The 22,925-nt window shown below is 47.4% G+C and overlaps 1 protein-coding gene across 1 annotated transcript in view; it reads left to right on the top strand.

Annotated features, from left to right (window-relative positions):
- Window positions 1–737: 737 nt before the first annotated feature.
- LOC149360198 (NADPH oxidase 4-like) overlaps window positions 738–22,925 on the top strand; it is a 158,384-nt gene continuing 136,196 nt past the window's right edge. The window contains exon 1 of the mRNA XM_089569210.1: window positions 738–1,345. Within this exon, the coding sequence (XP_089425336.1) occupies window positions 1,193–1,345 (153 nt within the window). The 5' untranslated portion in view covers window positions 738–1,192. The remainder of the gene's footprint in view (window positions 1,346–22,925) is intronic.

The raw sequence follows: 22,925 nt of genomic DNA, 5'->3' as shown, positions 1-22,925 counted from the left end.
AAAGCATTCGCACTCCTACATAAACCATGTAAATAAACCATAGGTATAAACCATAATTATATAAACGACATACAAACCATAAATAACCTAAACAGTCCACAAATATTACTGCCACCAAAAGGCAGGGGCTTAATTTCAGTGCACATAGAGCCCCTGATTGCCGATTGCGGCTTCAGCAAATTAATTACCATTTCCGGACACCGCAACCTTTTCCCATATCTGTGCCACGCAAACAATTATCCCGTCGCCGAGTCGGCGCGCTAGGGGCTCCGCAGGGGCACCGCTATTAACCGCGACGATTACACAATCGCTTGCCTGCCCCGCTCGAACAAAGCCGACGCGCCCCGCCTTTCCTCGCCCCGGGAAGCGGCTTCCACACGTGAGCTGCCCCTCACAGTTGGCCGACTTTCATCCACGGCGGCGCGCCGACTGCCACCGACCGAACACGCGGCGGACGAGCTGGAATTAGGCGGCCAAGAGTCTGCCTTTTTTCCGCCGCCTCGCTACTGTCACCCTTCCCGGCCCGGGGCGATGCCACGCTCATCGCGCATATCGCGTCTCATCTCTTCCTCCTCCTCCTCTTCCATGTAAGCGTGAGAGTTCCTGCGGAAGAAAAGTTTCCAACACCGCAGAGCAGCTAAGATGCGGCCGCGCAGACGCCTGCTACTTGACCTAGAGAGAGTGCCGCCGATGAAAGGAGCAAGGAACACAGAGGGGTGAGAGTGGTGAAGCGGGCTGAGGGGAGTGAGAGGTGGTGGGAAAGAGTGGTGGTGAGCCGCCGCCGGACGATCAGCGTGGCGCAAGTATCTTGTCTAAGCGCCGACGCCCGGTTGGTTGGTTGCCTGCTCTTGGGGTTCCTTGGCGTTGCGGCAGCAGAAGCCGAGTGTTCTGCGCCCGCGATGAGCGCGCTGTGAAAAGGGAGAAGAGAGGAGACGGGATCTCGCTCTGCCCGGCAGTGCTGCAGGATCATCGTCGGGGTGTGGGAAACTGCGCCGGAACATGCGCCGCTCTACGTGGTCGGCGGGGTTCTTGGATGGCGCCGCCGGGTTGTAGTGGCTGGAGTCGGAGTGTTCCTGGAAGCCTCGGAGGCGGTAGTGAAGGCACCGTTCGGTTCACACCGGCTGTCACCTGAACCGAGCCGACACGACGAACGACGTTGAGCGAGTGGCGGTTTTTATCGCCAAAACGCTCGATGATGGTGACGACGACGGACCTTCCATTGCCCTGTAGTGCGCCAAGTCCCGCTGCCGGGGATGCTGGAAGCAGCGGAGTTGGGCGGGTGACAGCTGCTATCGTCCGATGTTGGAGGAGCTTCAAAGTGGCTGCCCGGTCCCAGGCGTTGCTGGTGAGTGTGGTTGTGCTTCGCAGTGCGCGATTGTAAATCGCAACTGCTGTTTCGATCCTCCTTTTAAGGAAGAAGAAGCGGTATATGACGTCAGAGTGCACTCACCGTTCACTCAAGCGCACTTTCTAATACATATCGGCTATCTGCAATGGTTAAAAACGTGTCCAACGCCTGTCGCAATACGATAACCGCGGCTAATCACTGAGACACAGCAAGATGGCATGCCCAGGTTGATGACGTTACCTTTGCAAGAAGAGTGTGCTACTTGAGGCCTGTTGCATCCGGTGAACTTCCGCTAGTTTCATAATTTACAGGCAGAAATGAAAGCCAACAATCGCAACACACATTACGAACAAGAATTTTAATGATAACCCACAACGCGATAATAGTCATAAACCGTAAACCCATTAATGCAAACTCAGAGCCAAGGTTGACCGAATCAGCGTCGCTGCATCGATGCTTGAAGAGGCAACAAGGCATCAAATCAATAACACAGGGAGAATAGTTAGGCATGTTTTGTGTTGGTTCATAATGGATACTGTCAACAAAGGTGTTCATTAATGCGGAAGAATTGGATGGCACATCAACACGAAAAGCCAGCGTCGCCCAAGAAATGTCCGCGTTACATAACTTGCGATTGGTCGAATGGTTTTAATGCCATCAAATAAGTGAAAATACGAAATCTCGATGGAGGCGAAATTCTAGAGACCTGTGCACCTGCGATGTCAGTGCACGTTAAAGAACCCGAGGGGGTCGAAATCTCCCGAGGCCATCACTACGGCGTTCCTGATAGCCTGAGCCGCTTTGGGACGTTAAGCCCACATAAACAAACAAATCTTAACCAGTAATAGTATTTACAATGAAATCAACTACAAATTAAATAATATAATTAGAATCGAATTGAAATATAATTGGAAGAGAATCACAGTCCAGTTGGGATAGAAACTGCAACGCGTTTTCATTACTTCCATGCGAGTTTCTTTAGTGCCGCCGGCAATTCTACCAATTCATGGTGTAAAAAACTGGTCAAGAAACATCTGTAATCTTCGCACATCGTGATAAAAGGATTCAGGAGGTTGTAGAAGCTTACCAAATTGCGTAGGAAGCTGAGCTGTGTCAGCCAACCAATCATTGCACTTTCGGGCAGTTTTCCTTTTTAGATTTGAAAAAATTTAATCACTGTTCTGGTAGTTGTTCCTTCGTTTTTGTTTGCTTTCTTGACCCGTTTCTGTAACGAGCGTGTGCATAATCGCCTTTGTTGCCAGTAAGTGTTCGTCGTGTGGGCTCTCTTTATGTTTATGCCCTTTTGGTCTGCAGTATCCATTACGAATCGATGAGAGGAGTCCGATCTCTAGCCGGATCTGTATTCGCGCGGTTTTGTGTACATCCGGCTTGTGACGCTCGTGCTTTTTGCCAGCGCTTAGCACGTGTCACTAGACGGCGGCACAGGACGCGTGTACGTTGATGGAGATGCGCGAAGCAGAAATTTTTAGCCCAGAGCGGAGCTCCCAGCTGTCGTGTTTCACTTCCGTTGTTTTGGCTTGTTTCGCGTTTAGCCGGCTGTAAAAGCGGACTGAAGTACGAGTGGAAAGCTGTTTTGGTTGGTGGCACGTCATTTGTGTTATGAGTGCGAATGACAAAGAGAGGAAAGGAGACACTCGAACAAGGCTTGCGTCATAAGTTGAAAGAAACTCGGCTTGCCTTTGTTTCCTGCCTGACGTCCCTTGTGGGATGCAAAAGAGCGCCTGTCATCTGCGAAAATACTTCGAGAGGACAAAGAAACTACAGTGCATCAATAAGCTATTTTATGCCTCAGTGTCAGTCTGATTTATCACATTTATCCGCGTTTGTTGTTTCAGTTATTTGAACATGTCTTTTTTTCACAAGTATATACAAAACGTTACAGACGGAAGTCTCGAAGTACAACTGTGTGCTGGACCTGCTCTTACAGAGTGTTTAAAGTAGTATCACTAGCGCAAATTACAATTTTAGCAACTAGGAACGGAAATAACGCAATAATCACAACAGATATGAATCTAACAGCATACAAATTAAAACAATGCTATACCATGTTATCAAGCCACTAAAGAACAGAAATAAAAGTTAGGTTTTGTAGTTTTGGTGTTGAAGTCAAGCTTGTAGTAAATGTGATTTGAGGTGTTGTTTCAACAAATATTCCTATCCAGATAATTTAATTATTATGAATATGAAGGACTAGTTGTGCTAGAGTTCCAGTGTGCTGATGAACCAAAACTGAAGCCTTATTACGCCTTCCTGGAAAAAAATATAAAGCATTACGCACCCGTTCCAGTGAAGGGCAAAGTGGGCCAGTGATTTGGTTAAACACTGGTGTATGCAATGTGTGTTCCGTGTCTTGCATAGAACTGTCGATCTGGAGCTTAATGAGCTGTTGTTCACCAAAATCAGTGCCTTAGCAGTGTAAGAATACGAATGTCATTTGTTAAGTAAACGTGAAGGGTAATGAATGCAGGCGTGGAATAGATTGCCCATGAGAGTGAGCGTTCCACTTCTGTTTTTCTTTGGGCTCACCAGGCGCAGTGTTTTTGTTCAGTTGCATCCCGTTAGCACACCGTACACGTTGAGGCGCCGAGTCCAGTTCCACTCGGCGATGCAGATAACACGGTTACCTGCTCTCACGATATGTGGGTAGGGGTGAGCCTGTTCATACGGGAGGCAGAATATGAGCAAACGAGCATATAGTCATATGGAAAGCAAATGCTAATGGCACGAGGCAGGCGGCTGAAAAACAAAAGAAGCTTTATAGGACAGGCTCGTCGTTATCGTTCCCCGAACTACTGACCGCGGAGCTCGTCCGCAGCTTACTCGTCTTCGGGAAAGAGGCAAACAAAAGGTTCGAGTGACCTGTAGCCATTGGCCTGATTGCATAGGCTTTTTGCCGCATTGTTTTTTTTTCTTCTGAATGTTTTTTACTTGTGGTGCTGGTCTTGGAACCAGGGGGACAGTAATATTGTTTCTTCCCTATCAACCGTATGAGGCGTTAGGACGAGGCTTGCAGGCCTTTAGCGGAGTAGTTTTGTTGAGGATGACATTAGAGAATGTTAAACGGATTACTGTCATTATTTTCATGTTTTTTACAAGTACTGTCAGATACTAGCGCAGGATGGCTGCGAAGCTGAATTTCTATCCGATGTTATAAGTAAGCTTAGTAATGCATGAGCATAATAACACTAAATATAACTGCCTGAATTGCTTCACAGGATATCCTCTTAGTCTTGTTGTCTCCCTCAGGCTTCCCTCTGTGCACTATGCATTTTTTAAGACGCGGTTGTGAACACGTTCTCCAAAAGTGGAGGCCTATTAAAGTGTGCTTGGTAAAACCTGGCTACTTTTCATAATGCTGTGTTACATTGCGAAAACTGAGTCCGTATGTTTAAAAACGCGACTGACATCAGGAAGCATGCTTTGTAAGGGATAGTAATCGTCATCATTATCCTAACTGCGTCCACTGCAGGACAAGGCCTCTCCTGTATCTCCCAGCTTTACCTTGTTCTCCGCCAGCCATGGCCAACCTTTCTCTGCAGAATTACTCAACTTACAGGGTTAATTGACGAGATGCGGCAGATGACTTTTCCCTGCAATGGGCGTAGTCAGAGTGATGATGGTTCTGACCAAAGAAGAGGAACAGTTATAAAAGTTGTGAAGAAGTGTTAGGCAGTCTCGCAGTTATTACAGACCGTTGATTCATAAAAGGCTCAAAAGATTGCAACGGGAAGAAGTCAGTATAGAAAGAGTTCACGCGAATATATTATTAGCCTCGAATTTGCTTATGACATTGTTTCGCTAAGTAGCTTAGCGGGTGAATATCAGCAGCATTGATGTCCTATAGCAGCAAAACACAGGAGATCGCTTAAATATTGATGACAGGAAAGATGAAGGGATAGCCAACAGTTTGCGAAGGGAACAACAGTTTGCGATTTGCAATGTTGTAGTGGAAGTTGTGAAGGTTTGGTTTGGTTTGATTTTATGTGGTTTAACGTCCCAAAGCGACTGAGGCTATGAGAGACGCCGTAGTGGAGGGCTCCGGAAATTTCGACCACCTGGGGTTCTTTAACGTGCACTGGCATCGCACAGTACACGGGCCTCTAGAATTTCTCCTCCAAAGAAATTCAACCACCGCAGCCGGGATCGAACCCGCGTCTTTCGGGTCAGCAGCCGAGCACCATAACGACTGAGCCACCGCGGCGGCTAGTTGTGAAGGAGCAGATTTATATTGGTCACGTCACTGCAGATCTGGACCACGGCATAGAAGTTACCTGGCGCTTGAGACTGGGTTGAAGTGTATGCATATGGCAGGCACTCTTAAGTTTTGAACTGAATACTAGCTTACTGCGTCCACTGAACGGTAAACTGTATAACAGTTTTATCCTCCCCCATTACCTCTGCTGCAGCCTAAGGGTTATTTGGAACAGGCAGCAGACAGAGCTGACTGGAAGCGATAATTTGCATTGTCCTAATGAAATCCTCAACAGCACCGCCAAGTATATCTTCACACTCGGTTTAGCGCACGGTGATCTGTACTGCGTTGTTCTTGCTCACTTGGAGTTGGGACAACGCTCTTCGAATATCTCTGCAGGCGTATGGTATCAGTCAAGAACAGCGAAACATGTTGCGACTCGTATGTCAAAGTTGAGTTGGCGAACCCAACTTTATCTCTCGGCCTGTCATCTTTGTCAAAACAGTCGTGGGCTTTAGTGAAGGACTTGGGTTTCGTTGGACCCAGAGGGCACGCGCATAGACCCGCTCGGAGAGAGACTGTCTCATGCCACTCCCGCGAGTAACAAGAGACGCCATCGATTTGGGTCGCGCACTTGGCCGCGTGTCGTCGCTGCGTGATTGGGCAAGGAGTTAGCGCTCGCCCCGTGTCACGCTTGGTGTGCGACGGCGGCAATTGCAGCCGCTCCCAGCACCGGACCGTGCGGCCTTTTGGCCCCCCTCCGCCGTCGCCGCTGCAAACTGCTGCAAACAGCGGCCGCTGTTTGAACTTTCCCAACGGTCAGCTGTTGCAATTCTCGAAGCGGTGCGCGCTGCCCCCGTTCCCAGGGGTCATTATTTTCGTGCGCTAATGCGGGTGTGACTTGTTGTGGTGTGCTCATGACAACGTGCCCACGCGTATTTGCCACCTGCGACTGTTGTGCTCGCTCGGGGGGCGGTTATGTTGTAACTCCACTTAACACCACCGCTTTTTTATTTCTAAGTGTAGTGTAGGTGTTGAGTGTGCGCGGCGAGTGGTTATTTCACAATTTCGCGAAAGTCATTTATTTATCTTTGTTCGTCACCTTTCGTGCGGTAACACGTGTAGACGCGGGAGGCGAGGAGAACAATAATATCCTGTGAAAAAAAAACAATAAAGACAAACTCTAACGCTTTTAGCTTAGTGAAAGAAAGCACAAATAAGTTAGAAGGGAAGCTGGACACAAAAAGCATTAACTTTAACTAAGCGCTAATTCTACATTGCACCATTCTACTCGTGATAATGATCCTTGCTGCGAGCTCCTTCCTGCAACTTATTTTCCCTTTCATTGAACGTTCGCACTATACACCATTCGTTTCCACATTGCTCTTGCCATTGACATCGGCTTAAAGCCTGTAATGGGAGACATGTAAAGAAAACAGTAACTGGCAACAACCGCCCATAGGCTGTGGGAGCGTGTATTACTGCGCTATGCAATCACAACACTAAACCAAATGAGCATTTGAATTGTTTGCTCTATAAGGCAAGGGAATGATTGACATTATTCTGCTTATAATTTCTTATTGCGGTCACATTTTTTTTTTCAGGAAAAAGAAAAGCTTTAACGAAGCACTTTTTCCCCTTCGCGGACGAGCAGTTCGTGGCGGTCATAAATGTGAGCAGATATTCAATGTGAACTTATGTTGTATCCGTCTATAGAAACCTTTCACCGCCGTTTCCGCCTTATACAGCAATAACATGTGCTGTTGTGGTGGTGCTAAGTTTTCGCCTATGCAACCGCCGTACAGGTACTCAACTGAACCAGTTTGATCTTGATGAGCTCTGAGAAGGTTTTCGGGGTGGATAAATCTTAACACACTCTATGGTGCTGAGCTAACAGAGGAGCAAAGCAAGTGCGCTATCTTCTACACTCTGAACAGAAAGGTGTAAAAAGACAGTAAAGTTGTCCTCAACGCGCACTCTTTAAAAAAGGGAGTGCGCTACAGGACAGCTTATTTCCCTCCTTACTCCCATATAGGTGTATTCGTGTTTAGAGTGTAGCTGCTATATGTTCGAAGGGAAAAAAACTTATACAAATGAAGGTTGAGTGTTGTATTGGAAGTGGCTGCCTTTTTTAACTATTTGGGATGGGCGGCGACTGGAGCGTGATGACCTGCAGGCTTGCTTCCTTTCAGCTTTCAGACTTGTTTTGGCTGAGAAATCGGCATTCATTGCTCAGAAAAAAATTACAGGTTTGCGTTCATTCGCACGCGGCATTGAAGTAAGAGAGGTCATCCTTATAAAAAGGGTTAATTTACTTTCTATAGCGTTCTCATAGACTCTGTTGCCTTTCTGTACATATTTCCTTTTGTCTAATCATAGTCTATAGACTGTAGTCTAGTAGAAGAGTATGGTCATATATCTATATATTATAGATAGACTGTCTATAGAAATTGTACCTCTATAAACTAGTCTAAGATTTACCTATAGAAAATCTATGGAGTTAATTGACAAACGTCTATGGACAGTATACAGACCGTCTAAAGAAGTTATAGTAAGGGATACCTGACGTTTAACGGCTTCATATGCGTTGCGATACGCGTCACATGAAAGCAGTCGTGTCTAACGCTTGCTCCACTTCAAGATGGCTACTGCTCCCCGTAAATGCTCTTTCATTGACGGCTGGAAGGCAGCTGTGCATATAGTGCGTGCAGTGGTATGCGAGCAATTCTTGACGTAAATCCAGGAATGTTGCAGCAAATCACGTCGCAGGCTGGATGCATCAGCGGATATGGGCCAATAGTTCGGAGTCTTTCAGCGCTTATGCAAGGGCCCAGTTCTATGGTCGTCACTGGAAGTTTTGTGAAATTACTGACAGGTGACAGCAAGTAAGGTGCAGGGCTCTGCGAGCAGTCGACTGCGACGCATGTCTTACTTAATTCCTGCTTTCATTATCCATTTTCACCAACCCACAGCCGTGGCACAAATTCGCGACTGTTGCTTTTTTTTTTGTAAACTCTTTTTAGAATTCATGCGAGTATGATTGGGCCCTGTATATCGATGTGTATACCTCTACCCCTATTCCACCTCGCTTTTGCCTCTATCGGTATCTTTCCCTTCCATCGGCTGCAGCTCAGGTGCTTAAGATCGCAGATAACAGCTGCAGCGGCCGGCTTCCATCTTTTCATGATTGAAAGAACGTTACTGCACTACAACAGAGACAAGGACTAACCACATAAGGAACAAAGGACATGCGCATAGTCGCAACTAATTTTATTGGGACAAACAGAAGCAATCGATATAGAAAAACCCAACGAACCAAAAAACGAAAGCATCTACGTGTATATGTTCCTGTATATATATTTCTGTATATATTCCTTCTATTTGTCGCAATAAAATATTAGTCCGCGCTTGTCCTTGGTTCCTTACGTAGTTAGTCCTTGTCTCTGTTGTACTGCAGTAACGATCTTTCAGTCATGAGCCACTGACAACTCACCCAACTTGCTGCTTCCTTACAGCATATTCCCTCTTTTCCTCTAGCATTGGTTACATAGTTTGAATATGCTTCTACTAATACTACGTGTCTGGGGACACTGATTTCCTGCCACTGAGACGTAGAGGATGGCCAACTTTAGTTGCGTAGTTCCTTGGCGGCCTGAACGGACCATTGGCAGCACTTCGCACCGATATTTTCATCCTCATTTTGCATGCATCGATCACAACGGCCCCCAGCCACCCACATCTTGACTCCTTCCTGGTTTTGATCACGTCCCGAGCAAACGCAGCCAAACAGTTGCGACTTTGTTGAAGAGCTCGTTTGAGGACGATCGACCAGCGATGCCATACACCTGAGAGGTGCTTCCTACTTGACACCCATTTGCATGTGCGGCTGACTCGGCACGTGGTGCAGACGATGGTATCAAAGTCACGCGTGAGCTCAGTGACTGCACGTGCTACCATTTGCACAGATAGGCCAGCTGCGCGCGCTGGGCTGTGGAGGGAAATGAGGGGGAAAAAAAAAACGAGATTGAAGTGCCTCCGGAGCTGACACAGTGAAGCGATCAACGGCGATGTCTCCGATTCCGAGGTGTTTAACCCAACGATGGTCTCGTATCCTGTTTTGCAGTAGCTTGCTAGGGTGGAACAAGGAGCCGGGTTTTTGGTCCGACACTCTTTGTAGCGTGAAGTGGAGCATCACGGTGACATCTCGCTAACCTTGTTACGTTTGCTGATAAGAAAAAGAGAAGGAAAATAAAGAAACGCAGCTCGGTTCCGATAGAAAATTACAGCTGAATAGAAGCCGTTCTTAGTGTTGCCGTGCCTAATGAATCTTCTGCTGGTTCCGGCGTGAGCTTGACGGCAGTCCGTTTCGTCGAGGATGGACACGAAGATGGAATGAAGAAACATCGACCTTCGAAGAAAAATAAATCCTTGAAGTTTTCGGATCCAACACAGGAACCGTGTTCACGTGAACAAGGCTCCATCTTGAGATCCGAAACGTAAGGCATTATTTTTCTTCAGCGGTTGGTGTCTGTTCCTTTAGTCTTCTTCGTCTGACTCAATCTTTTTCGATTAAATTTTCATTATCAGTTGACTCGGGGGATGTCTGGGATGATGGCGATGAAGCAGTGTCCAGTGGCTGCGTTCACTTTAAAAGCAGGAGTGACTGATGTCTCATATGAAAATTATTATTCCTTCCTCTGGAAGCGATAATTTACTTCCTCCGCTGGTGACTGCTCAGTACGTGATCAATCCTGGCTTGTTGATTCGGCTAAGCTATATGGTATGTGCGGTTTAACGTCCCGAAGCTCTGCCTGGGCTACGAGAGAGGTGGTAGGGAAGCTCTATTTTTAAGTTTTGACCATTTCTTCCGCGACGGACACCGATATCGCGTAGCATACGGTTGGGTTTTGCATTTCGCTCCACCGAAAGGTAGCCGCCGAGACCGGGGATTCGATCCTGCGACCTAATGGACGGACGCCTTATTCACTGCGCTACAGCGGCGCTTATGTCGCCTAAAATACCCAACAAAAGCACTGAGAACGATTACGATTCCCCCTAACGCGAAATTTGAGCGCAGCTCTGTAGGTGTCTCAGGCTCTGTGGGCTAACTGTTTTGTTTTGCAGGGTAATCGGTATTATTAGTTAAATATTAGTTCGATAGTTAGGTACGATATTAGTTTGATAGTAGTATTAGTTGACGAAGATGAGGATGCGCAAATGTTTCCACACTAGTGCTGAGCAGGTACTTCTAGGTTTGCCGGCTACGTCTGATTTTCTCTCTCATACGCTCGCAATGTTTCTCTTATTCTTGACGGGTAATTGCTCGTAGTTCCCTTTTTCCAGCAAAATGTCAAAATGTATCGCAAGGGTAAAGCTAAGCAGACTACGTCGAGAGAAACTGAATCCTGCACAAAAAAAGGCTTCCCTGCGTGAAAAGCGGCGGCGTAGGCCTCTAAGGCGGCGCGCAAGAGTGCGTGCCGTGGGAACGCCCCATTCAGACAGTGCCCGTATTACTTGCCTTTGAGCAAGCGTCTTCAATTACATCGCAACATAACGGCCGGCCGCTGCTCTCCTTCGCGAGCAAAAAATATGTAGTCGTCGACAAGCGGCGAGCCGAAAGCGGCTACGACGTTAAAACGCATGATTTGCGAGCTAGACACGCGCTCTTCCGAAGTATACCGAGCGTTTACCTGCCTTTTGAAGCTGATCACGACGCCTTTGTGGGTTTCATGCCTAGAATAAACGGTACGCGGCATTCGCACGTGTGCGATTTATGATAAGCACCGTTCCGGGCTGTTGACTTGCTGATGCCGTGTACAATTTCAGTACGGAGCTTCTCGTCTACTCGGGACACGTAACACGAGCCGCTCCCTCTTGCGGCACTAATCATTTGCAAAGTTTCGGCAGCTGGGGTGAGAGCGTGTGTGTGTGTGTGTGTGTGTGTGTGTGCGGGATGGGGGGGTTATATTATGGTGCTTTAAACTGGCGAGGCTTTGACTGTGTCGTTTATCGAAGCTAGGACCACGCAGCGGAAGCGAGTGAGCTGCGTGCCGCACCTATTTACGCCTCCTAAAGTCATCCTTTAAGGTGATCAGCAGTCAGCGATCCTGCGGTAAACGTGAGAACAACTGAGGCGAGGACGAACCTTCGCGGTCTCGCGTACTCGCACGATATTGCCACCTTCAAGGCATGCAAGGAGCAGTAGCAGGGTGAGATTGCTTAGATGTCTATTGATGGTTTGTCAACGCCAGTGGCTACGGGTGGCAGGCATAGCGACGTTTAGTAGTATTTTAACGAAACATATACTTCATCGACCACTTAGCTTTGACTATGGACCTATGACGGTTTTTCTGTAAGCTCTTTGACTTGATTATCCTTTACCAACTGAAGCTACAAAATCAAAACTTTTCCTGGATCAACACTGTGACGCTCTGTGAGCTTGGTGGGAACTTATTGTAGACTTTAAATCTACCCACTCGGAGGCGATGACATTAACGGAAACCTGCAAATAACTGATCACTCTGACTTGCGATGCCAGTTGCAACGGGGTGAAAAGGCACCAGCAACATCTACTCTGGGTCATCAACATTATTCTCCGGGAGGGGGGTCACTAAAAATAGTCATCTCCCAATGGTCTGCTATTTGCTATATACCGTGTGCCATGAGCGGTCATCCTGAATTCCTAACATTGTCATTCAACCTGCGCTTCTTTCATTGTCAACTGTAGGCTTCCTCTTCCTTCGCATCCTCTCTGTCATTCACAGAAACCGCCTGTTCGGGTTCTGCACAGCGCTTTACTTGCTCAGGTTAATTATCCCCTATTAATTTCTACCAGAATATCAACTATTGGTCTTTTCTTTCTTAACCACCCTGCAATGTCTGTGCCCCGTCTCTGATAAGATGGATTTCCAACGAAAAAAGTGAGCAGACATCGACAGCCTTCATCTTCTGGAAAAGTTTTTATGAGGAAAAAACGCGGGCACACTTCGCAACAGTTACCTATTGATAGAACATTCGTGTGGTTTTCGGGAATTACTATTTTGTAGTAGCTCCCGTGACGACGGACACCTTCCGGTTCTCGAATAGGTATACAAGCATCCTCGGCCGCCTAGCGACGAATAAGGCGACGTCCAGATTGGCGTACTGGTTTGGCGACGGTCTATGTCTGCAAGGATTGCTCTTTTGTCCCACAGCGGCTCGGCTTACGGAGATTTTTTTTTTAATGATACATTTCTCCGTCTTTTAGCTTTTGGAAAGTAGCTTACTATATGCAGCTGCTCCCCGAGGTTTTCAATTTTTATTGCGCATTACTAGAGCTCCTGGAAAATGGCCCTGATTTGCCAAAACATAAGCAGCTCGACTCGTCCGCGCGATGTTATTCGCCAGTGCTTTGTGAGGGGCAAGCAAGTGTTCGCAACTACTTTTTTCTGCACACATTTAAAACTGAAACTGTTTGCCAGCGCCGGTTGTGGAGCTTTGTAATGTGAATTCTTTCATGGATTTGCTACCACGCTGCGTCTGTCCGTGCCTTCCAGCGCTGGTTTTAAACTGCTTACCCCACTCGCCAATCAAGCCATTCCGCTTTGCTGCCCCACCTGATGTGAAATTGCTGTGGCAGAGTGTAAATATATGAAGAAAATAAATGTCTAAAAACGTGCCCCCCCCCCCCCCCCCCCCCCAACGTGCCCAAAACAAGCTTCCCGGCTTTCTCAGGGGAGAACAGCGGCGCACAGCCTGCCCCACTAACCTGGGATATATGCCGCGTGTTCCTACGACTGTGTATCGACTACCTTTTGCTGCAGGCAGAAATAAAAATTTGGCAGGCTTCCGTAGATTTTATCAGCCTCAGCTTATTAGCGAGAAAGACTCGAAAATTGTGCCAGGACGCGTTGTCCGTCCCGGGAGTGTAAGTTGGCTGTGTCTGGAAGTATCACATGCAGAGGCGGAGACTTATCAGTACCATTGTTTCACCTCAGTAAGCCGTCGGGCTGTCAAGTCCTATCACGAAGACATTACTTAAGGCCAGCTGTAGAGGAATTCCGATAGTCGAAAACAAAAAATAAACCAGATTTTCTGTCAGCAATATCAGATAGTGCATTTCTTTGGAGTTGATATCTCCACGGTATTTCGATATTAATGACAAACAAAAGGAAGCCCCCCCCCCCCCCCCCCCTCCCCTCCCCCCGCCGCGTTCATTCGTTGTTTCACTAAGCGCACCTCTCCTGTGCAATCGCGCGCGTGCGCGCGTTTACTTATTCACTTAAGCAACCTGGTACACATTCAAGTCGACCGCATGAAACCGCCCCGGCGGTTGAAACCGGACCGGGGACCGTAAGGCAAGATCTGTCACGCTGGTGTTCTGGAGCGAGTGCCCCGCGTACGCAGTAGTGATCGAGCGTTCTCCTTTTCCGGTTTTAAGCTAGCTCACTCGTGCCTTGCTCGAGCAGCCTACAGCTTCCTGAGCCCAATCACCCATTCGGCCGACTGCGATCGAGTCCGATTTTGTATTGCTCACTGCGTCCGTGTGGGGGTTCCGGTGAGCGCGAGGTTGTGGAGAGCCTTGCGCCGAGGCAACCGCTAGTGTGAGTGCGAACAATCGTTCGCGGTGCTCTCGCGATCTCGTTGTTTTCACGAAATGCGATCTGGTACGCAGGCCTGCAGCTCTGGCGGCGGCCCGCATATAGCGCCACGCCCTCTGCAAATGCGATCCCATTTCTTTCAACGCTCGCGGTCGGATCGGGCCGTTCCGAGTTGCCGAGCGTGTTGGGGGGCTACTGCAGCGCGGCTCCAGGCCGCGTCTCGTATGCAGACTGTGTCCGGGTCTCGCGCTGCTATCACGTATTAGCCGCCTTCGAAGGGGCCGAGTGAGAGATCAGCGCTGACTGCGCGGTATATCTGCTAACTTGAACGGGAAATCTGCGTTAGAAGAGATATTTATTTATTTTTTTTGCGATGTGGTTCAGTGCTCCGGTTTTCTTTTGGCTCGGTAGGTTATGGTTCATGGGGGCTTTAACGTCCCAAGGAGACTCAGGCTGTAATGGCGATTCGATACATCCAGTGAGGGGCGGAGGAGGGGGGGGGGGGGGTAGCGAACATGGCACTGCGCTCCTCTTCTGCCAATCACGTTGCGAGGGCGCCAGAATAATGTTCTCACTTTGCAGCAGCGTAACAAAAAATTGAGGAAAGCTGCTTCGCGCATGTCTGAAGTACACGTATATTAGCTGCTGCGTCCCACTGCAGTTTTGTTCACAGTAAGGTGGAACGGCAAAGGGGGTGTTAAGCTGGAGCAAACGGAGGCCAACGAAAGCAAGAAACACGGGTTGCGATGTGACCTTCAACTCTTTTCATGCGCAGCAGGTTGAAGGATTGAAAGCTATATATCACGTGTTTGGTTTCCACTGCTCTGCTGAAAAAAACCCAGGTGACATATACATGAGCTGTGACTGCGCGGTTTATTGAAAAGGACGTACTTCATCTTTTGCAAGCACCACGCAGCAATCACAGGTCGTGACCGATTTACGAGTCACAAGAAAGATTATTTCAATTTTGCATTAAGCGTCGTCGTGAGCCCCGAAAACAACCTTACTGCTCCTTTAAGTGTACTAAGAGGTCGGCGTGTAGCCAGTGGACTCAGGGGAACTCTCTCTTAACGCACTGCTGTTCTTGTTCTTCATAGTTTTCGATGTCCTAGGCTAGCCACTCGCTTTTGATTTCAGTGGGGCCGTTCCGAAACTTGAGGTGAAAGTTCTGTCCATGCAGAATCCAATAGAGGGTAATAGCAACTAGCAGTAAAATATATTGGTCGTTGAAAGGATACACCTTTTAAAACTTTTGAGTGATGTCCTCGCATGGAGTAGAATGGGCTTTCTCCCAGCCACAGAAGGATGAATTCAGTCTGCCTCGGTCGAAAGAATTTGTCACCCCTCGGGCGGTTGATGTGAGTAGATTTTATCCTTTGGAAGAATGCGCTGTAGTTATCTCATGACTTCAAAATGTCCTTCTTCGATGTGGGAAACACCACTGCCTGATACCGTGTGAAGCGCGAAGAGGGTCATTCACATTCTCACGTGGAATGCCTTGTCTGCGGTGACTGTTTCGAAACATCAGGACAAGTGTGCAGAAAAGGACAGTACCTTGAATGCGTACTTTTGTAGTCGGTAAGGATAAACACAAATTTAAAGCGGTTGGGAACCTCCGCCATTGTGTTTTCTCGCCACGTAGTGCTCAGCGTGAGGGCAGCTGAAACGCCTGAAGAAACGGAGCACACTGAAAGTCATTATAAGAGCACGGTCGATCAAAGTCCATGTTACGCTGCACTTTTTAAGGTATAAGAGTTAGCGATACGCTAAAAACGCTTAAGTCTGGCGTCGTGGACATAGAAACGCACCGAGACACAAACACTTCAGCAGTCTACCAGTTGCACTATCTGAACGCAGTCAATAACGTGGGGTGACATTTTAAATTCACAAAGGTTATTCCACACTGGTCTGTATCTAGCTGTTGTTATCCTGCACTTCACTGGTATTCATCGCAGGCAAGCGTACCTTTGTAGATTTAGACGTTTCAACGCGATAGCGTTAGAGGCCTCGCTACACAAAAAATCCGCCGTTAGCGTTGTCGGCGTTGTGAGCGAAAAATCGCGAGCACGACTATGGCATGTGGTGCCCGGAGAGCAACCTAGGAGGCAGCTGGGCCACCTAGGTCACGTGACCTTGCGACGTCATCACAACCCTGCCCAGTGGATAATGAGCAAACTTTCAGCTGTTGCAGGTGGCGGTTAATGATTGGTCGCTCGGGAAGAGCAGCCTGGGCAGCAGAATGCACACTGCTGAGAGCACCTGCCGTCGCAGGGCAGTGGCGAATCACTTAACTGCTGCACCACTGCGTCAGTAGTGGTATCAGGACTCCCTGGGATATATGAATGTAAAGTAAGAAATGAACTTTATATATGGGAATTAACCCAGTATGCTGTCACGTCGTACCCTTAACGTGAAGCTTAAGTGCTCCCTCTAATTTCTTTAATCACTGGTTTGGCAGGGTGAGAGCACCACTGAACGAACACGGGGCAACAGGAAAAGAATGCATGCATTCGCACTCTCTGTATTACTATGCACAGTGGTTATGCACTGACTGCGGATGCGTTGCAACACTCAGTGCATGCAAGCCTAAGGCGCTGGCTGGTTACGTTTCCTGTTGCGTGTTCCTTGCGCCGTGCACGGTGCACACGCCCGCGCAATTTTGGCGCGAACGCCTGTACGGAGACTCAGAGGTGCTGGTTGCGAGAGGCGATCCTGCGGAAATCCCCCGCTAACTCGCACTGCGGCAAAGCGCGCCGCCTTGTCACGAGGTGCGGTAAGGTCACTGACCGCCACAGGTGGCTCATATTGCCGACATGACAACTTCAGTGCGTTCGACTTGAAAGTATCCTCTACATTTTTCTCACTCCTAAAAATATGTAGCAGAGAGTGGGTGTATTCATTTAGCTAATTAAAGAGGAAGGGCGGCAACAGTCTGAGAAAAGTAGCCACAGAGACAGCAGGGTGATAGCGGACCGCGCCGGTAAGCTACCGACTGCATGTAGTCGGATGTAGCGTTAGTCACCGGCAGTCAGTGCACACCCAAGCAATGCAAGGGTTAGAAATGTACCGACATTCCGCGTAGGAGCGAGTGTTTCCTTGCAAGACGTGCGCGCATGTTTGCGTCAACGAGTCACAAAGTTATCTGTATGAAGGATTGGCAAAGGAACGTCCAGTGCAGTGTTGACGTGTTGCCTCCTCGTGTTCTCGCTCCCGACGTGTTGAGATGATGTTGAGCGCCGGTTTGAGCTGTCCTTGGACGGCCATGGAATCCACTTTTAGGGCGCCGTAATATTTATCAAGGATAATGAAAAGAGCTTAGCTGAAACTGAGGAAAACGCTTATAGTTATGTAAAAGAAAATGATGGGTTTGCGTTAAAAGACAGGATGAGTGCAGAGTGGGTCAGGAAACGAACGAGGGTTAATGACATCTTAGACGAAATCAAAATGAAGAAATGGCATGCAATGCGCAGGCAAGATAACCGCTGGTCCTTAAGGGTAAATGAGTGGATTCCAAGAGAAGGCAAGCGTAGCAGGGGGCGGGAGAAATTTAAGAAGCTCCACATCTATCTATCCCCAACCCCCTACTCCCTAACTCTTCCTTTTGTGACAATAAATGTTTTTACTACTACTACTACTTAAGTGGCCGGATAAGATTACGAAGTTTGCGGGGATATGGTGGCCGCAGCTGGCAAAGGACACGGTTAATTGGAGAGGCATGGGAGGGGCTTTTGTCCTGCGTTGGGCGTAGTCAAACTGTTGCTGCTGATGATGAATATTATCCGTTTTCTCACGCGCATAGGGGTAATTACCATCATAAATTTCTTTATTTGTCGCGTTAATGTGGTCGGTGTCGACAAAAAGGCAGTGGCACGGATTGAAAGAGGTTGAAATACCCTCAGGAGGCTTTAAGAGTGAGTAGTATACTTACATGCATATGACTGCGGCTTTCTGGCGTAATTAAAACTTTCCTCTTGGTATCCGCCCTCAGTTACGCATGTCGGTTGATTACTGCGATGTTATCAGAAATGGGCAGTTTTGCTTTACTGTTACATTTTTTTTTGCGTGTGAGTAAATCACTAGAGCAGCGAATACCGGTTTCTGTGTTACTGAGAGCAGGGGGTGGTACTGGGAGAAACGGAGGGCAGGCGAAAAGTGAGCGCTTTGTAGGTTGCCCACACCAATTGCATAAGTATAACACATGGCCAAGGACAATTGTCTGTCTAAAAAAGACACTAGGATCAAGACTGCCAAACAGGTTCCAGGAAGCGACAGCAGGGTCTCCTAGCACTACGAAAAAATGATGGCCGTGAATGTGGCAGAGGTTGTCTGTAGTAGGCTTTTTTTGCTTGACCTTGGTAATTTTGCAATCTTTTTAACAGCGTTAAACACTCCGGTATTAACTAGCAAATTGTAGAGCACATTAACGAACGTACAATGAAGTGTCTTGTGTATGTCTACCCGTTGCCGTCCTCTTGCACATTTGTGTTCTCGAGGGAAATAAAGTGCGCTTAATGTAACTGTTTGTACAGACACTGCCCTGGTTACCTGTGTTTAATTTATACGCTGAGCTAATCTGCATACTCTGGAGAGGACATCATGTGACCTGAAAGGGAAAAGAAGTAAGCGTGTCATTGACAGCGCTTCTGGCCGCGGACCAAATCCACTGAGATAACCCATACGCACCTGGCACTTCTTTGAGCACCTCACCTTGTTGGCTCCCACGCTATTACTCTGCATATCAGCGACTCTCGTTCAATTGGCTAACCTAGCCGAGGAGGAACTAACGAATAGTGCGGGTACGCTTGTTATCAACCCTCTTCATCGCATATGCAAAACCATTATTCTCGAGTCTAACTATGGCGGGATGTGCAAGTTTGTCAATTTGGTTGGGACGGCGGTTATCAGTGAGATGCAAATTCTGGGTCTCCGCTGCGTGCGTTTCAGTATTTTTTCTGCTTTTGTTTCTGTCCTTCTTTTCTTCTTTTTCCTCCCAGGACAGTGATCTCCATCAGGCAAAAGTGAGAACTGGAAGAAGGCTATAGCTCCTGGCAGAGGCCTGACCTAATGCTTGACCAAGGCACGTTCTTGAAGAATTGGCAGGCACCACGCAGAGAGCCGTGTTTAGACACCTCATGTTCGGCTTGCTTTGCGTTCCGCCAGTGTTATTCACTGGACGCTTGGCCGCCAAGCGCGCCGCTCCGAGAGGGTTGTTTGCGAAGGGAGCGCAGGCGAGCAGTTTTAAATCCAGAGGGCGTCAGGTTTGTGTACGTTGAAGAGGGCAGCTGCCGGAGGTGTATTTTTCGCGTGGTACGGCTAGAGTATACAAAACGGCTGTTTCTGCCCTGCGTGTCTGGCACTGATTGAGAAAGCTAAAAATACACGGAGAAGCCCTGAATGGTTTGGACAACACGCATGCTTAGAAAAATGGCGAGCGCCAGCTATCGCACTTCATCGACCACGCGAACGCAGAATGCCGCGTCTCTAGTTACAATGCGTTGGTTGTAATCGTGACTTCGTGACTTCGCCTCGTTACGGCGTGGAGGAGTTTCTCTTGGAGTGAAGCATAGAGAAAACAAACACAACATACCAGTCATATACTCACTTTCTTGCACCGAAGTATATAAGATCCACATGGAATACGATAATGTTTACAGTGGTAGGAAGGCTAGATCACCAACAGGGAACACACGGGCGAGTGCTGGCCACAACAAAGCCCTTTTATGCATGGTGAAAGAGAAAAGAAAAGACTTCTGATCATGCCAAAGAGTAATCGATATCCTCTTGACAACATCGCAGCGTGCTTCAATGGAACTACGTCATTCAACGGTGGCAGTTGGGAAAACAGGAAGCTCCTGGATGCGGTGCAGCTGTTCGTTTGTCGGGTTTATTTTTGCGTCTGATGGCTCAGAAAGGTATTGTGCCAAAGTTATTGCGTGCCCTGCTTCAGGCTGATTAGGCGTTAAGAAGAATCTTCTGAACTTATTCGATATAAATCTAACCTCTGTATTTATTCAACAAAATATAGCAGGTGTTTCAGGGAAGCCCGCCACTAATTTTTTTAAAATTGTTTTTTAGAGACAAAGGGACGCTTTTGCGGCATAGTAATACCGTAACGCCAGAGTTGGCGGGCAGCACAAAAAGGCAAAATTATGTTAACTAGTAAAGTGATTAAGTAAATCCTATTATTTAATCTGTTAACTACTACAAATGGGCGCCTGGTTGAAATTAGAGAAATGTAGCTGGTCATTAATAATTTTAATATTACTTTTCTTAATTTCAGCGAGGAGAAGTGAGCACCGCATCGCAGACAGGACAGAGAATGTCACGTGACATTAGCGTCACGGAGTGACGTGGTTTGATTGACGCTGCTGTGCACGCACCGTAGGCGCGCGGTTGTCGAATTGTGCCAGAGAAGGGCAAAGTTTGTTGAGACACAGCAGCGAGGGAAATTCAGTTTTCAAAATGATAAAAAAGTAATATACTATTACTAATGGCCAAATAAGCTCCCCTTCATTTCGAAAACACCTGTTCTAAAAAATTAATGGCGAGTTTTTCTGAAACACCTGGTATAATATAGAAAGACAGACGTGAAGTCCCCAGACTATCAGAAATGAGGCTGAATCCTTTTTCAATTCCGTATCTAATGTCAACCTCAAGTCGGACATCGGATGGTAGATTGTCCTCAAACGTGAATGCAGATTCGGTTAGTCGGCGTTAATCAAAATTTATTTCTGAAGTCTGGGAGCTATAATGAACGTTATCTGTGCTAGGAGTCTCTACGCCTTCAGAAACATAACTGCATTTTATAACGTATATTCATTCAAACATATACGTGGCAGAATGTTCACTTCAATCAAAACTACGAATAACATCTTGGTGACGAGCAAAAGTCTTGGGAGCTATTGCGCAGGTGGCGGGAACCTGATTTAGACAAAGCAACCAATATGGAAGTGTGCTTAGATGGTGCATGTGATTAAAGAGTTGTTGCAACAATGACTACGTGGCGTGAAAGCACAGTTAGTGTTCCCTGACATCCAATGACATTTAGGCTGGAGTACTGATACGTTCTTTAAAATTCCCGAAAAGACAAATGTGCATTTTACGGGGGGAGGGGGAGAGTGCAGGGGGGGGGGGGGGGGGGTCTGACTAGGTTATACACAACCACGTAGCCGTTAAGATATGGTTGAATTCCGAAATGAAGCCACAGAAATGAACCACCCGCCGTTGTATAAGGCTGAATGCTTTAGGCGGCGAGCTTACAGAGTATCCTTTAGAGAGTTCTATAAGCCTTCGCAGCTATTTTTCCCGTGAGTGCACCGACTGCTTCGTCTATTGCATTAGCCTCATTCGCCACGATCGCGATAACTGATTCAGGTCGCAGGCACGTCAGCTGTACCAGCGCCTCGCTAACCGTGCAAGCGAAACCTGTTTATTGGTTTTGTGTAAAAAGTGAAATCTTATAGCAGCCTTTGGCTAGACACGTCGTTTTGGAGGTGTCTAATGTCTACGGTTGCGCAAATATTTTGTCAGCGTTAGCTTGCCTGTGTGATCTCGGACCGCGCTTGCAAAAACGCTGCGTAGGCTCGGTGATGTCGATAAGCAGATCGAAAGAGCGAGCCGCATGGTGTAGACTAAACTCAGAACCGGTGGGTTGCGCCTGTGAGTATAAGGTACGGCGTTGTAAGATAACCAAAAAATTTACACTGCTTCAAGTAAGAGGGGGGGGGGGGGGGGGGATCGGCAGGTAGGGGAGCTGAAGTAAGACGCAAGCCTATTGGGTGGTGTTTTCGTTAAGCGCCGTAACATTTGATATCGAAAGCTTAAACAGCAGCACCAAGTTTTCTTCGTGTTTATCCACCATCGTTCCTCGGGCGACGTCATGCTGGCCTCGGAAGAATAAATATTTGTGATTCAAAACCATGAGATATTTGGCGGCTTCGCACTGCTTGGACCATTTGTTTGTTGTTACTTTCGGCTCTTTCCACGAAGCCTTGCAGCTCATGCTACATTTGTCTACACCTTTGTATACCTCCATGATCTACTTTACTTTCATGCCTTCAGCAACTAAGCGTCCCTGTTGATTGAAGCTTAAACTTGTGTTTATTCTTTTTGTTTTCGAAACAAACTTTAAGAGCTACGAGATATCATGAAAAAAGCTACAATGTACGGAAGGGCAAAATGTTCCCAGAATCTGCTGCAAAATTGATAATTTTTATTGTCTAAAAATTCTTGTTAGATGATGCCAGATCTTTCATGTGTGTTCTGCATACCAAATTGGTTTGGCTTATAGTTCCGCAGGGTAGTCAGTCACCATTATCATGCTTAATCTCTCGCACATCTCAACGACGTAGACCTACTAGCGGCAGGATTTCTCAATCTTTTCTAGTGTGCTTCCAAATAATGTGGTTTTTACGTGCCATAGCTAGAGCTGGGCTGTTAGGCTGATGAAATCATGGTGATCTACTTTCATATACAGTTTATGAAATTCAATGGGGCGAGAAAACAAGTACGAAGAGGCATAGTAGACAGGACGGGCGCCAAATTACCAGCTGATTTATATACTTAAAAAAAACTCATATAACCACGCAGGAGTACGCGTAGCAGAAAAAAGAAACTAGAGCTGGCCCAAGTGGATTTGAGCCAAGGGAATTTATTTCGCACTTCGCAGTCGTCCCCACAGTGCCGGGATGAACGTCGTGGAAACCTATGAGCTGGCATTCAGTGCGCTTTTTGAGAAACCCCTATCTGCTCAACAGGTAGCCAAGACCAGTATTCAAGAATGTGC

Source organism: Amblyomma mixtum, chromosome 2 (assembly GCF_055824585.1).
Source record: "Amblyomma mixtum isolate Tamu chromosome 2, ASM5582458v1, whole genome shotgun sequence".
Taxonomy (NCBI): domain Eukaryota; kingdom Metazoa; phylum Arthropoda; class Arachnida; order Ixodida; family Ixodidae; genus Amblyomma; species Amblyomma mixtum.
This window is presented reverse-complemented; position numbering and strand designations above follow the sequence as displayed.